This window comes from Oryctolagus cuniculus, chromosome 15, assembly GCF_051225735.1.
Source record: "Oryctolagus cuniculus isolate XC-2025 breed Fujian yellow rabbit chromosome 15, ASM5122573v1, whole genome shotgun sequence".
NCBI classification, from domain to species: Eukaryota; Metazoa; Chordata; class Mammalia; order Lagomorpha; family Leporidae; genus Oryctolagus; species Oryctolagus cuniculus.
This window is the reverse complement of record NC_142881.1, coordinates 34,532,228-34,547,702: the sequence shown is the minus strand read 5'-3', so window position 1 is coordinate 34,547,702 and position 15,475 is coordinate 34,532,228. Positions and strand designations below refer to the sequence as shown.

At 37.0% G+C, this 15,475-nt stretch overlaps 1 protein-coding gene across 1 annotated transcript in view; it reads left to right on the top strand.

Annotated features, from left to right (window-relative positions):
• The first annotated feature begins 11,050 nt into the window (after positions 1–11,050).
• The window catches only part of LOC138843065 (cytochrome P450 2C30), a 28,219-nt gene continuing 23,794 nt past the window's right edge, over positions 11,051–15,475 (top strand). The window contains exons 1-2 of the mRNA XM_070057550.2: positions 11,051–11,239; positions 14,294–14,456. Of these exons, the coding sequence (XP_069913651.1) occupies positions 11,072–11,239; positions 14,294–14,456 (331 nt within the window). The 5' untranslated portion in view covers positions 11,051–11,071. The remainder of the gene's footprint in view (positions 11,240–14,293; positions 14,457–15,475) is intronic.

The following is a 15,475-nucleotide window of genomic DNA, read 5'->3' as shown; positions in this document are numbered from 1 at the left end:
TTACCTAGTCAACAATTGCCTCATATCCAAACTACCATACATCCATTTACAAAGAATAATAGATGATATTCAGTGACTCCTGAAAATTTCTCAGCATTGTGAGTATAACTACAGAAATCATACCCACCTGAAGTTTTACAGTGAATAATTGGTGACAGTATGTGTTGGCCAGGAAGTAAATTAAATGACATTCCTATAGTAAAAGTGTAAATTGGCATGTCCACTGACAAATTTTTGTCACTATCTATAAAACTGTACTTATGCACCTTCAAAAATTATGTTTTTAGGTATTTATTAAAGCAATGTATACAAGGATAGCAGAGGTTATGTACAGTGATGTCAATAGAAACACTATTCATAATGGCTTCCTATGGAAAACATGCAGATTTTCATAAAAATACAATGAAGAAAATTAAATTATGCAATAGTTATAAGACCTTATACAGAAATAATGTGATCTATTGCTACTTCATTTTTTTTTCTTTGACAGGCAGAGTTAGACAATGAGAGAGAGACAGAGAGAAAGGTCTTCCCTCTGTTGGTTCAACCCCAAAATAGCCACTATGGCCAGTGCGCTGCAATGATCCGAAGCCAGGAGCCAGATGCTTCCTCCTGGTCTCCCATGCGGTTGCAGGGGCCCAAGCATGTGGGCCAACCTCCACTGCCTTCCCGGGCCACAGCAGAGAGCTGGACTGGAAAAGGAGCAACTGGGACTAGAACCCGGCGCCTCACGCGGAGGATTAACCAAGTGACTCATGGCGCCAGCCCCTCTATTGCTACTTGTAATAATCCAAATGCAACTCATAATATTTTGGATAAAATTAAGTGTAGAGGCTGGCACTGTGGCATAGTAGGTAAAGCAGTCACCCATGGCCCTGGCACTCCGTATGGGCACCAGTTCAAGTCCTGGCTGCTAGACTTTTGTTCTAGCTCCCTGCTAATTGGCCAAGGAAAGTGGCAGAGTATGGCCAAAGTACCTGGAACCCTGCACCCACATGGGAGACCCAAAGGGATCTCCTTGTTCCAAGTTTCAGAACAGCCCAGATCCCGCTGTTGCAGCCATTTGAGGAGTGAATCAATCAGTGGGTGGAAGATATCTCTCTCTCTCTCTCTCTCTCTCTCTCTCTTCATCTCCCTCTCTTTCCATAGCTCAGACCTTTTTTAAAAATCTAGGTTTAAATATAGATAAATGTATAATTTAAGTTAAGAAACGGGCAAAACTACCTAGGGCATGACAATGATTCATTATGCATGGAGAAGGGTTTATTAGTCAGAAAAGCTACAGTGGGACACAAGGATAATGGAATATTCTTTTCTTACCTCTGTTGGTTACACAAAAATTCTTACTTTGAGGACATGAGAAGAATTCATGGAGACATTCTCTATGTATATTGTTATTTATTGGAAAATAGTTATTAAAATAAAGAGCAGATAGCTCCAGCAGTTTATGACAGTTATGTCACTGTTTATGACTTTGTGCCTGTGGAGGGCTTCACCCTGAAGCCCTCTTGTGTATCTAAAAATTGAGCAGTGGTAGGAAATCCCTTTTATAGGTCAGTTATAGAACTGGGAGGTGGCGATCTGCTTTCCTAAGCAAGATCTCATCTGGAATAAGATAGATACTCAGTTACACTTCTTTTTTGCCCATTAGTCCTGCAAGATAAAGCCAGAACAACTACCCAAGAGAAAGAAACAGACAGCATCAAATAAGCAGCAAAGCCAAATTGCTACTGTTCCCAGGCAACATGATTTTATATAAAATACAACGAGAACAAACAAAAAAGAGAGACTCCACCCAAAAGACTGAGAACTAATAAACAAATTTTGTGAAGTTTCAGGATAGAAACATGGTATGCAAAAATTTCTAATAGGTACATATTTATCTAGGAATAAATTTCACCAAAAATTTGGGCGAGCTCTAAATGAAAAGAATAAACACAGATGAAGGAGACAAAAGTAAACACAAAGAAATAGATAAACCACCATTGTTCAGGAATATTCAAATCAATAAAATGTGCATTCTAACCAAAGTGTTTAACAGATGAAAAACAAGCTTTTGTGGAAATGTATTTGTGGAATTACAAAAGGCTCTGAATACCTAGGTAATCTTAGTACAAAGAAAAACAGCAGACCTTACACTGCCTACTTTAACACATATTACAGGGTGCCTGGGTTTGACAGAGCAATTAATCTGGTGTTAGGATGTCAGCATCTTCCTCTAGCAGCTACCTCAGCTGAGGCCTGGCTCCCTCCACTCTCCATTTTAGCTTCCTGTGAATTCACCTGCTGGGAGGCAGCTGTTGAGGCTTCAGGTGTTGGGATCGTCATGCCGCCCATGTGCAGACTCAGATTGGGTGCTCAACCAATTTCAGCTGTGTCATCTCTGGCTATTGCTAGCATTTGAGGGGTGAACTAGCCGGTTGGACATTTTTCTCTCTCTGTCTCTTTCCATCTTTCAGGGTCTCCGATAAATGAACAAATAAAAAAATTGCATTGCTACACTAACTAAAACAACATATTAATACTATAAAAACACATACACCAACAGAACACAATGGAGAGCCTAAAAATAAATGTACATAGCTTTGGCAACTTATCTATAACAAGATCCTAAGTACATATGTTGGGTAATGGAAAGTCTTTTCAGTGAATTGGGGAAAACTGAATATCCACACACAGAAGAATGACTCTAGACCCCATCTCTCACTATGTGCAAAACCCAACTCAAAATGGAAAAAAGACCTAACTATGAGACATGAATCTTTGAAACTACTGCTAGAAAACATAGGAGGATGCTTCAGACATTGGCATGGGTAAGGAATTTTTGGCTCAGACCTTCAAAGCACAGAAAATAAAATCAAATATAAACAAATGGGATTTCCTTAAACTAAAGAGCTTCCTTACAGCAACAGGAACAATCACAGAGTGAATAGGCAACTAGAAGAACTAGAAGAAAATATTTTCAAGTTACACATTTGACAAGGAGTTAATTACTAACGTATATACAACTCAGTAGAAAAAAAATCCAACTTTTAAATGGCTAGAATGTCTAAGTAGACATTGCTGAAAACAAGACATACATGTGGACGACAGCTACATACAAAATGCTCCTTATTTCTAATCCTCAGAGATTTTCAAATCAATATGACCATGGGATATCACTTCACACCCATTGATTAGCTATTATCAAAGAGACAATAGATTAGTACTGTTAAGTATGCACAAAAAAAAGGAAACTACACACTGCTGATGGGAATGTTCATGAGCCCACCCATTGTGAAAAAGAGTATGAAGGGTTCCCAACAAACTAAAAGTAGAACTAACATACCATCTAACACTGCCCCTATTTGGTATGTACCCAAAGGGAATGAAATTCATTTGTGGCAAAGACATCTCTACTGCCACATTTGTTATACCATTACTGAACATAGCCAATAAATGAAAACAATCTAAGTGTTATGCCAAGTCCTGAAAGGATAACGGAAATGTGATACATGTATACAATGTAATACTACTCAGCCATAAAGAATAAAATTGTGAAATTCACAACAACATAGATGTAACTGGAGGTCATTGTGCTAAGTGAAATAAGCAAACCACAGAAAGGCAAGTACAGCATGGTCTCACTCATAAATGGATCTCAAATTGCTCTTCTTCTTGCTTCTACTCTTAGGAGTTAAAACTAGAATGAGGTTTCCCAAGACTTGGGAGAATATGGGCCATGAAGGGATGGAAGTGTGTTGGTGAATGCACACAAACTCATAGGTAGAAACGAGTAATACCTGGTGTTCTATTCCATATGTAGGTAACCTTAGATAATTATTATTCTGAGTTTTATTCTTATATATTTTATATTTCTTTAAAAAATCCTAGGAGAAAAGATTTTTGATGCTTTCACCAGAAACACATGTTAAATTTTGGAGGAGATGAATAATTATCCTATTGAATTTGGTATAATGTATACTTGTATGTAAACCTCAGATGCTGCCCTATCACTATAAATAATTTTTATTTCTTTAATAAGTTTAATAAATGAAAGAAAATCTCCTACTGACACAATGAAGACAATTTACTAAAGCATAAATCCCACATCCTAGTAATATAAGTAAGTGTTCAAACATTTCTGAGATCCCTTCAGTCTCTCATTACTTATGATTTTTTCATCCAATGACTGGCATGCCCTAGTTGGAGGCTCATGAGAGAAAGGAAAAGAAAACTCTGATATGGTTGAGAACAAAATTGAAGGAGGGCTTTTTGAGTTCATTTTTTTCTGTGGAATGTGGTCCTAATAGAATTTGGAGCTATATGAGTCAGGAAGCAGATTACTCTTTTTCTTTGACCTGATAGAGACTTCATGAATCCTGGTGTCATGAAGGATCTAAAGGTTATAAAATCAAACATTTCTGACCTCCACTTCAATCTACTGGTGCTGCAATTATTAACCTAGTGTTTATTTTGAATATCACTGATTATGGTGATTGAAGGAATACTGCATCATAGTACTCAATGAACTTTTTTTAATAATAAAATGAACATTTAATCATTAGGAATATCTTAATTATCTGCTCATTAAAGTACAATACAAAATGAAAGTCTTTATTCTTTTTTTCCTTTTTTTTTCTTTTTTTTCTTTTTTAACTTAAATTTAATGAATATAAATTTCCAAAGTGCAGCTTATGGATTACAATGGCTTCCCCCCCAATAACTTCCCTCTCACCTGCAACCCTTCCCTTTCCCTCTCCCTCCCCCCTTCCATTCACATCAAGATTCATTTTCAATTCTCTTTATATACAGAAGATCAGTTTAGCATATATTAAGTAAAGATTTCAACAGTTCGCACCCACATACAAACACAAAGCAAAAAATACTGTTTGAGTACTAGTTATAGCATTAAATCACAATGTACAGCACATTAAGGACAGAGATCCTACATGAGGAGTAAGTGCACAGTGACTCCTGTTGTTGACCTAACAAATTGATTGACTGAATATTTTGTTTGGAAAGAAACCAGAATCTCAGGGCTTTTGACCTCTCAGCACAGCTCTATCACCTGCTGCTGCCCTGCCTTTGGCCTAAGTACTAAATCTCCATGGCCCACTTTCTTCACTGATAAAATGGGAATAGTTTTTCCTTAGGCAAAATTTTTTTTCCTCAAGTCATTGCTTCTTTTTATTTATTTTTAACTTTTTTTTTAATGAATATAAATTTCCAAAGTGCAGCTTATGGATTACAATGGCTTCCCCCCCAATAACTTCCCTCTCACCTGCAACCCTTCCCTTTCCCTCTCCCTCCCCCCTTCCATTCACATCAAGATTCATTTTCAATTCTCTTTATATACAGAAGATCAGTTTAGCATTCATTAAGTAAAGATTTCAACAGTTTCCTCCCACACAGAATCGCAAAGTGTAAAATACTGTTTCAGTACTAGTTATAGCATTAAATCACAATGTACAGCACATTAAGGACAGAGATCCTACATGAGGAGTAAGTACACAGTGACTCCTGTTGTTGACTTAACAAATTGACACTCTTGTTTATGGCATCAGTAATCACCCTAGGCTCTTGTCATGAGTTGCCAAGGCTATGGAAGCCTTTTGAGTTCACCAACTCTGATCATATTTAGAGAAGGTCATAGTCAAAGTGGAAGTTCTCTCCTCCGTTCAGAGAAAGGTACCTTCTTCTACCTCCTTCTTTGATGACCTGTTCTTTTCACTGGGATCTCACTCACAGAGATCTTTCATTTAGTGTTTGTGTGGGTTTTTTGTTTGTTTGTTTGTTTGTTTGTTTTTTGCCAGAGTGTCTTGGCTTTCCATGCCTGAAATACTCTCATGGGCTTTTCAGCCAGTACCGCGTGCTTAAGGGCTGATTCTGAGGCCAGAGTGCTGTTTAGGACATCTGCCATTCTATGGGTCTGCTGTGTATCTCACTTCTCATGTTGGATCGTTCTCTCCCTTTTTGATTCTATCAGCTAGTATTTGCAGACACTAGTCTTGTTTATGTGATCCCTTTGACTCTTAGTCCTTTCATTATGATCAATTGTGAACAGAAATTGATCACTGGGACTAGTGAGATGGCATTGTACATGCCACCTTGATGGGATTGAATTGGAATCCCCTGGTATGTTTCTAACTCTACCGTTTGAGGTAAGTCAGCAATTGGAAATACTCAAATGATAGTTTTGAATATTCCTTGTAAATTATCAGAATCCCTATAAACGTGAGAGTTAAGCATTGTATTACTGGAATCTTGACAAAAATCTTAATTTCTCCTTACTCTAAAGAGATGAGAAATAACTGGATCATCCAATTTCAAACAAAATGACTTATTAATAGAACACATCTTTGTACTGCCATTAGTGGTATGCCGGTCTATGCGTACTAAATGTCATCTCCCATTTCTGTTTCTGCTAGGGTTCTCCTTAATTAAGTATTCAGTAAAAAGATTGAAAACATATACAAGTAGGAGGATACAGGCAAAATATACAATCCAGTGTTTTTTTTTTGTCTGTCCTTTGTACTTAACTCTTAAAATATTGAATATCAAGTGCACAGTGGGTCAAAGAAACGTAGCAATTTGTGGAGCCTGTGAGAGAGCTATGTCCTCCACATTACTCATCAGGGCCCTATCAAAGTTTCAAGGACATTTCTCTGGATAGCAGCCTGGGGTGATACAGGAACCAGGAATACGGAGTAAAGAGTATGAGAAAGGGTCATCCAATATGGCACTTTGGACTCCAGATAAAATCTCATGTCCTCTTTGCCTGTGGTCACCTAACTTGGGGTTTCAAAACATGAACCAAACAAGGAAGAGAACATCTACGGTGGTATCCAGAAACAGAATATCTGTGGCTGAGTAAGTGAGAAACACAGGGATGCAGAAATGGGACTGTCAGAACCAGACAGGGAGAAAGAGAAATCCTGTGGAGGGTAGTTCTAGCAGGGGACGTCACAGTCCAGGAGGTGAGGAGATCACTCATGGCAGGCAAAGGGCAGAGACTGCCATTTGAAGAGTCAGAAAAAATTCTAAAGAGGACATAGGAAATATTGTTATTATTAAACCTTATTGAGAAAAGAGGAATGGGGTCTGAGGACTAGATGGCTTGAACACATCAATGTAAATTTCCGAATTTTGAGAGTTGTATCATATTTACATCAGAAAATAGCCTTGTTTTTAGAAAATACACACTCACATATTTCAAGATTCACAAAAAACTAACATTATTAAAAATACTTTTAAAAAGAGAAATTATTTCTTAATATCCAACTTTCTGTACCTCTGTGTTTTGCACATCTTATATTATTTAATTTCATCTATCTAACTTTATCCATCTATCATCCTCTGTGTACATCTATTTATCATCCACCCATTATCTATCATCTGTATCTATCATCTTTATATCTTCCTCATCCTCCTCCATTTTATATCTGTCCCTGTCTCATATACCTACTCAACAATGGGCACACATTCCAAATATATACATCAGTTTTTAAAAGAATACTAGGTAATTGCCAATGACTCCTGAAAATTTTCTCAGCATTTTTAATATAACTACAATGATCATGGAACTCATGTACCTAGGAAAGTTTATAATGACGATGGGTGACACTAAATCCTGGCAAGGAAGTAAATTAAATTGTATTCTCACAGCAGAAATGTAACTTGGCATGAAACTTGCATATTTTTGTCAGTATTTACTAAATTCATCATAGATACATGCAAAATTATGCTCTTAGGTATTTTTGAAGGAATGTCTAGTAGGATACCACAAGTTATGTACATTGATGTTTAAAAAATTAATATTCATTAAAGCCCCACTTGGCAGAAACTCAAATTTTCATAAAAATATGATGAAGAAGATCAAATTGCAAAATAAGTATATAAGACACTATAGAGAAATCATGTTATTTCTTGCTATTTCCAATATGAATGTTTCATAACATTTTGTGTAAAAAGATAGATGTATGTATATAGAAATGCATGGTTTCACTTACATGAAGTTCAGAATTAGATAAAACTACCTATGCCATGATGCTGGGTACATTAAGGGAGGAGTAGAATTAATGAGTAGGAAAAGCAGAAAAGGACACACCTAGATCATATATTATGGTCTGTATTGGTTACACAAGTATAGACACGTTGAGGATAAATGAAAAACTCATTGAGGGCATGTGAGACATTCCCTATGTGAAATATCAAATGAAATCAGTTATTAAAATAAAGAACAGATAGCTGCAGCCAGGCACAGTTATTGACTTTGTACCTTCACACTGGAGCCGTCCAGTGTATTCTGTTGTGTAGTGGTGGCACATCCCCTGTATGTAACAGGTATTGAACTGGGAGCTGACAATTTGGATTATGAAACAAGATCTTACCTGGAACAAGATACAGATACTCACCTTCAGTTATTTTACCCCATGTTGTTCTGAAAGTTCTAGCCTGAATAATTAGAAAAGAGAATGAAACAAAAGGCATCTGAATTGGAAAGGAGGATATGAAACTGCTACTGTTCACAGATCACATTATCTTATTTAAAGAAAACCTCAAGAACTCCATCCAAAAACCACTAGAACTAAAAAAACTTTGAAAATTTGTAGGATACAAAATCGGTGCACTAAAATCAGTAGTATGGCTTATATCAAAAGCAACTTAAAAAGAAATCAAGAAAACAATCCTTTTTCTAATACTTACAAACACATCTAGGAATAAATTTCACCAAAGAGGCTGAGGCTCTAAAATGAAAGCTATAAACCATTGAAGAAGGAAAGTGAAGAGGACACAAAGAAATGGAGAAGTATCCCATGCTCATGAAGATTCAGTATCACTAAAATGTGCATACTATCCAAGTTGATTAACAGATCCAAAGCAATGCTCACAAAGATTTCCACCCTGCCCAGGTTTCACAAGAAAGTAAATAGAGGATTATTTTACTATAATCCTTAGAGCTTCATGAGTTTCCTGCAGGCAATTTAAGAAAGTTGTATTTTTTTTTTTAGGGAGATTACTAATGCCATAAACAGGAGTGTTGATTTGTAAAGTCAACAACAGGAGTCACTGTGCACTTACTCCTCATGTAGGATCTCTGTCCTTAATGTGCTGTACATTGAGACTTAATGCTATAATGAGTACTCAAACAGTATATTTCGCTTTGTGTTTCTATGGGGGTGCAAACTGTTGAAATCTTTACTTAATGTATACTAAACTGATCTTCTGTAAAAAAAAAAAAAAAAAGAAGAAGAAGAAGAAGAAGTTATCAATTCCCAACTTGACTCTCACTGGGATTAAACATGACAATAGGTCTGATCTGATTTCATCATCATTTAAAAAATCATCTATTATTTTTCACTTTACGTTTGTGTGGGAGCAAACTGTTGAAATCTTTACTTAATGTATGCTAAACTGATCTTCTGTATATAAAGAGAATTGAAAATGAAAAAAAAAAGAAAGCTGTATTTTATGTTCAATGTTTGTGTTCAATTACTTTTTTTCTCTTTCCTTGAGATTCCTACTAGAAATTCACTAGAACTATGGTTCATAACATTTAACTTTGTTTATAGTGCTCATCATTCTTTTTTTGTTTTCTGGTCTAGGGGAAAACTCTTGATCCTCCTGAAAAATAAACTAAAATGTAGTTAAATTCATTTCATTACTCATATATGTTTAAAATATCATTACAATTATATATTTGGGACATAAACTACAAGATTACTTTGGTTTTGTATTTCCTGAAACATCTTTTAAGTCCCGATAATTTGTTTATATCTATGTGTTTGTAGACACTTTCAAATGTTTGTAGTGCTGAAGGCAGGACTAGATCTCCTTCCTCAAGTGACAGGGGCAATGCAGGCTGTGGCAGTGGGAACCCAGCTGGTGATGGGGATGTGACTTAGAGGAAAGGGGATGTGATGCTAAGAAGCATATCTGTTGTGCCTGAGCAATCTCTTTTCTGTTCTACTATATTCCCTATATTATTTGTTGACCCTGTGCCCCCCTTTCAGAATTCTTTTCTTTTTTTTTTTTTATTTATTTATTTTTTATTTTTTTTAATCTTTTATTTAATGAATATAAATTTCCAAAGTACGACTCATGGGTTACAATGGCTTCCCCTCCCATACCGTCCCTCCCACCAACAACCCTCCCCTTTCCCACTCCCTCTCCCCTTCCATTCACATCAAGATTCATTTTCGATTATCTTAATATACAGAAGATCAGCTTAGTATACCTTAAGTAAGTATTTCAACAGTTTGCTCCCACACAGAAACATAAAGTGAAAAATAATAGATGATTTTTTTAAATGATGATGAAATCAGATCAGACCTATTGTCATGTTTAATCCCAGTGAGAGTCAAGTTGGGAATTGAAAATTTCTTTCTTTTTTTTTTTTTTTTTTTTTTTTTTTTTTTTTTTTTACAGAAGATCAGTTTAGTGTACATTAAGTAAAGATTTCAGTCGTTTGCACCCCCATAGAAACACAAAGTGAAATATACTGTTTGAGTACTCGTTATAGCATTAAGCCTCAGTGTACAGCACGTTAAGGACCGAGATCCTACATGAGGAGTAAGTGCACAGAACTTCAGAATTCTTTTCATTATTCCTGTATAGCATGGAGCATTGCCCAGAATGTTGGGACATCTCTGACATGAGCCAGGTTAAGTGACAACTTTTTGTCTAATACCTCTGATTCTGGTCTTTTCCCTGGAAGCTTCTGATCATATGGTGACAAATTCTGATACATGTGACCTTCTTTCTACTTATTTTCCAAGAATATGAGCTCCTATTGGCTCTTTGAAAATCTCATCATCTCAATGTTACCATTAATATAAGGCCACTCACACCACAACCTCTGGAAAAGTGAGCTATTTCTTCAGCAGGAATTTCCAGTGAAAATTCAGGAATTATCAAGGTTTGAAATGACTTTTTTTTCTTTAATTTTTAACCTTTGGCCAAATGGCACTAAAGTTAATAATATTTGTCCAAAGTTCAAAAAGCGCTACATGTTTCATAATAAGCTCTCAGTGCACTTATAAATTCCTGGAACCCCAAGGCTTCCACTGCATTTGCCCACATCACATCCATGGATCTCTTCATTGTCCTGGTGATCTGTCTTTCTTGTTTGCTTCTTGTTTCTCTGTTGAAGCAAAGCTATGCCAAAAGGAAGCTCCCGCCTGGCCCCACGCCTTTCCCACTTGTTGGAAATATCCTGCAGCTGGACAGGAAGAACATCAGCAAATCAATAAGCATGGTGAGTATGAGTAGTTTTCTCATGGTTGCTCGCAATGAGTGAATAAGTTAGTTCTATAACTAATATAATGTGGAGAAACCCAATATTTTACTGTGAAGGAAAATTTTTTATATGAATTATGAAAGAAGATCTTAAAGGATAGTGTTAACTGGACTCTAGCAGTGATTTGAGAATTTATACAGCTAGAAGACAATGAGATTAATTAGACAATAATTAAAACTGACAAAGGTAGGAATGTTTTGTTCGTATTTTGACCTACATCCATTTCATTGTTGTTGTTATTCTTTGATTAAACATAATGAATATTAATAATTTTAATAAACTTTATGAGTAAATTAAACTTTATGAGTAAATTTTCTAAAGCATACATTGATTTGAATTTAATGAATTAAACAACTGAGTCAGGGATTTTCAGGCCCTTTTATATTTGTTCAATAAATGAATCAGTTACTTATATGGACCAAGTTATTCACAGGGCAGCTCCCTTCTGAAGCTCACAGGATTAATCTAAGAATTTCCTATGACAGTAGATTACCAGACTCAGTCCTGGAAGCTCCTGCTTCCTGTGCCTTGATCTCTGGATTGGAGGGACTGTGTCATGCACCCCATCTCCATGTTAGTTAATTGTCTGGGGCAACTTTTCAATCTTTCAGAGCTTGAATTTTTCTTTGTTAAAATGCATGTGATGATCATTTTGGTGAAAGGTTAAAAGAGTAAATCATAAATTCACCAAGTAATTAAAAATTCTATTATTCACTAAGTGCTATGTTAAGGTACATACAAGGAATATGCAATGATGAGTGAAAATTAAGAGATCCTTGAATTATGGAAATTACAATCTACAGGGTAATCATGTATTTAGAAATAAAATGAGCAATATGACATAGGATTCAATGTGTTAACACAGTCATCATATTAGGAGGCCATGTAACTTGGGCGATCAGGGACACACGTATAGTTAGCAAAGTATACTCTGAGGAACGGAAGCTGTGCATGAGACTTGAGGAATGAATGAGAATTAATCAGACAAAATTCAGATAAAAGCCATTTTCATCTGGTTTCAAACTGGGGGAGAATTTCTTGTGGTAGACCTTGATGGAAGACCAATGTGGTTGTATCCCAGAGAGTGAATAAAAATATACAGATAGGGCACTTTGAGTTTTTAGAGGTTAGCAGAGCCAGCAGATGTAGGTCTTGCCTGGATTTGAATACTGTTGTTATTTATCATAACAATAATTGTCTCTGATAATGTATTTAAAGGATTGTCATGCTAACATTTGCCTTATGAAGTGAAAACATTACCCTGTTTTATTTTTTTTTCTCTTGAATTTCTTTTTTTTTTTATCTTTTATTTAATGAATATAAATTTCCAAAGTACGACTCATGGGTTACAATGGCTTCCCCCCCCCATACCGTCCCTCCCACCAACAACCCTCCCCTTTTCCACTCCCTCTCCCCTTCCATTCACATCAAGATTCATTTTCGATTATCTTAATATACAGAAGATCAGCTTAGTATACCTTAAGTAAGGATTTCAACAGTTTGCTCCCACACAGAAACATAAAGTGAAAAATAATAGATGATTTTTTAAATGATGATGAAATCAGATCAGACCTATTGTCATGTTTAATCCCAGTGAGAGTCAAGTTGGGAATTGATAATTTCTTTTTTTTTTTTTTTTTTTACAGAAGATCAGTTTAGTGTTACCCTGTTTTATTTTAATGGAGAGTGAATTACAGAGCAGCAAAAGCAGTTGAGTTTTTATGAGACCAGTGAATATTGAATTGTTCTGCATATTTAGCATATCTAACCTGAAATGACAGAAAAAGCTCAGTAATGCAATCACTAAAGGAACAAATGTTTATTTATATCTCACCTAATGATTACAGGTGAGTGTTGCTGGGCTGCCACTCATCCATGAGATCCTTCTGAGAAATTTTTTTTCAGTTTTCAGTTCTACTGTCCCATATTCCTAGACTATTGTTCCCAATGGCATTTTCATGGTGACAGATCTCCACACTGTCAATTCAACACATGAATAGTGGGAAGAAATAGAGGGCAAGCTATGACATCTTGATGCAACAACATAGCATTTGCACATATAAATTCTACTAACATCAGAGACTAGAGATTAGTTAAACAACACCAGGCCGGCGCCGCGGCTCACTAGGCAAATCCTCCGCCTAGCGGCGCCGGCACACCAGGTTCTAGTCCCGGTCGGGGCGCCGGATTCTGTCCCGGTTGCCCCTCTTCCAGGCCAGCCCTCTGCTGTGGCCAGGGAGTGCAGTGGAGGATGGCCCAGGTGCTTGGGCCCTGCACCCCATGGGAGACCAGGAAAAGCACCTGGCTCCTGGCTCCTGCCATCGGATCAGCGCGGTGCGCCGGCCGCAGCGCGCCGGCCACGGCGGCCATTGGAGGGTGAACCAACGGCAAAGGAAGACCTTTCTCTCTGTCTCTCTCTCTCACTGTCCACTCTGCCTGTCAAAAAAAATAAAAAAAATAATAATAATAGTTAAACAACACCAGTTTCAAGTGAAAATATGCAATGTATGCAACTGCATTGCCATGTTTTCCATTGTTAATAAAACTTAGAGGTCTTTTGTGTTAAAAAAGAAATGTGGAAAATAGATAAAGCAGGATGATTACTTGTCTACACAATAGAACATTGGGGAGATTCATCATACATATGAGTAGAGACACAAAATTTATTGTCTTTGTAGGAGGGAAGGAGAAATTTGGTTCAAGTTGTAGTTTGCCAAAGTTAATGTAATACAATGAACAAATGCATAATATAGCCCTGTCACATAGTAAGAGCTAGGTGTAGAATAAATGTTGATGATGGAAATAACAGCAGTGTGGTAGTATATAATAATAACTACCATTTAAGTATGCTTTTTATTGAATTAATGGTTTTAGAAGCTGAAAAGCTGGTATCTTTCATATCACAGGATGCATTTTCACATGTGTCTTCAATAAGATTAAAATTGTTGCCATCAATTATCTACATTTCAATTCATAAATATTTATTTTTTGCCTCTCCTGTTCCTTTTCCAGCTAGCAAAAGAGTATGGCCCTGTGTTCACAGTGTATTTTGGTACAAAGCCCACTGTGGTGTTGCACGGATATGAAGCAGTGAAGGAGGCCCTGCATGATCGTGGAGAGGAGTTTTCTGGCAGAGTGACTGTCCCAGTGTTTGATAGATACGTCCAAGGAGCAGGTATATTTAAGTCTGTGAAATGTGCTTGAAGTTTTGAGTTACAAAGTTTCCAAATAGACCTAGGAATTGAGAAATCATAAGCATTCAGAGAAATTTATGAAATACACTTTTGCTTTTTATGATAAGTGTGTGAATAATTATTCTATAAGAATCATTATTTTTGATTCCATGAATGTGACACAGTGTCCCCAGGAGGCATAAACTTCAGTAAAAGCAAGTCACTAAAAATGAATTTTCTGTGAATTTTTGGCAAAGACATATTGTTTTAAATGATTGCTGCTTATGTTAATGACATAGAGAAATTGAGATAAAAGAGATTAGAGAGAAATGGCTAAATTATCTATACACCAAATATATAAAATCGTAATCAGACTAAGAAGCTCAAGGTAATATTCTAGGAAGTTTGGCCGGCGCCGCGGCTCACTAGGCTAATCCTCCGCCTAGCGGCGCCGGCACACCGGGTTCTAGTCCCGGTCGGGGTGCCGGATTCTGTCCCGGTTGCCCCTCTTCCAGGCCAGCCCTCTGCTGTGGCCAGGGAGTGCAGTGGAGGATGGCCCAGGTGCTTGGGCCCTGCACCCCATGGGAGACCAGGAAAAGCACCTGGCTCCTGGCTCCTGCCATCGGATCAGCGCGGTGCGCCGGCCGCAGCGCGCCGGCCGCGGCGGCCATTGGAGGGTGAACCAACGGCAAAGGAAGACCTTTCTCTCTGTCTCTCTCTCTCACTGTCCACTCTGCCTGTCAAAAAAATAAAAAAAAAAAAATATTCTAGGAAGTTTGTGTTATATGCAAGGAGCCAACATAAAGTTGGTATTGATAGATATTCCAAAGGATCAGGTATATTTTAGTCTGTGGACTGTGCTTGAGGTTTTGAGTTGCAAAGATTCCAAATGGACTTGGGAATTCGAAGTTATAAGCATTCAGAGAAATTTATGAAATATACTTTTGGCGTTTAGGACAAATGTGTGAATAATTATTCCATAATAATAATAATAATGAATTCCATAGGAGACATAGGGACA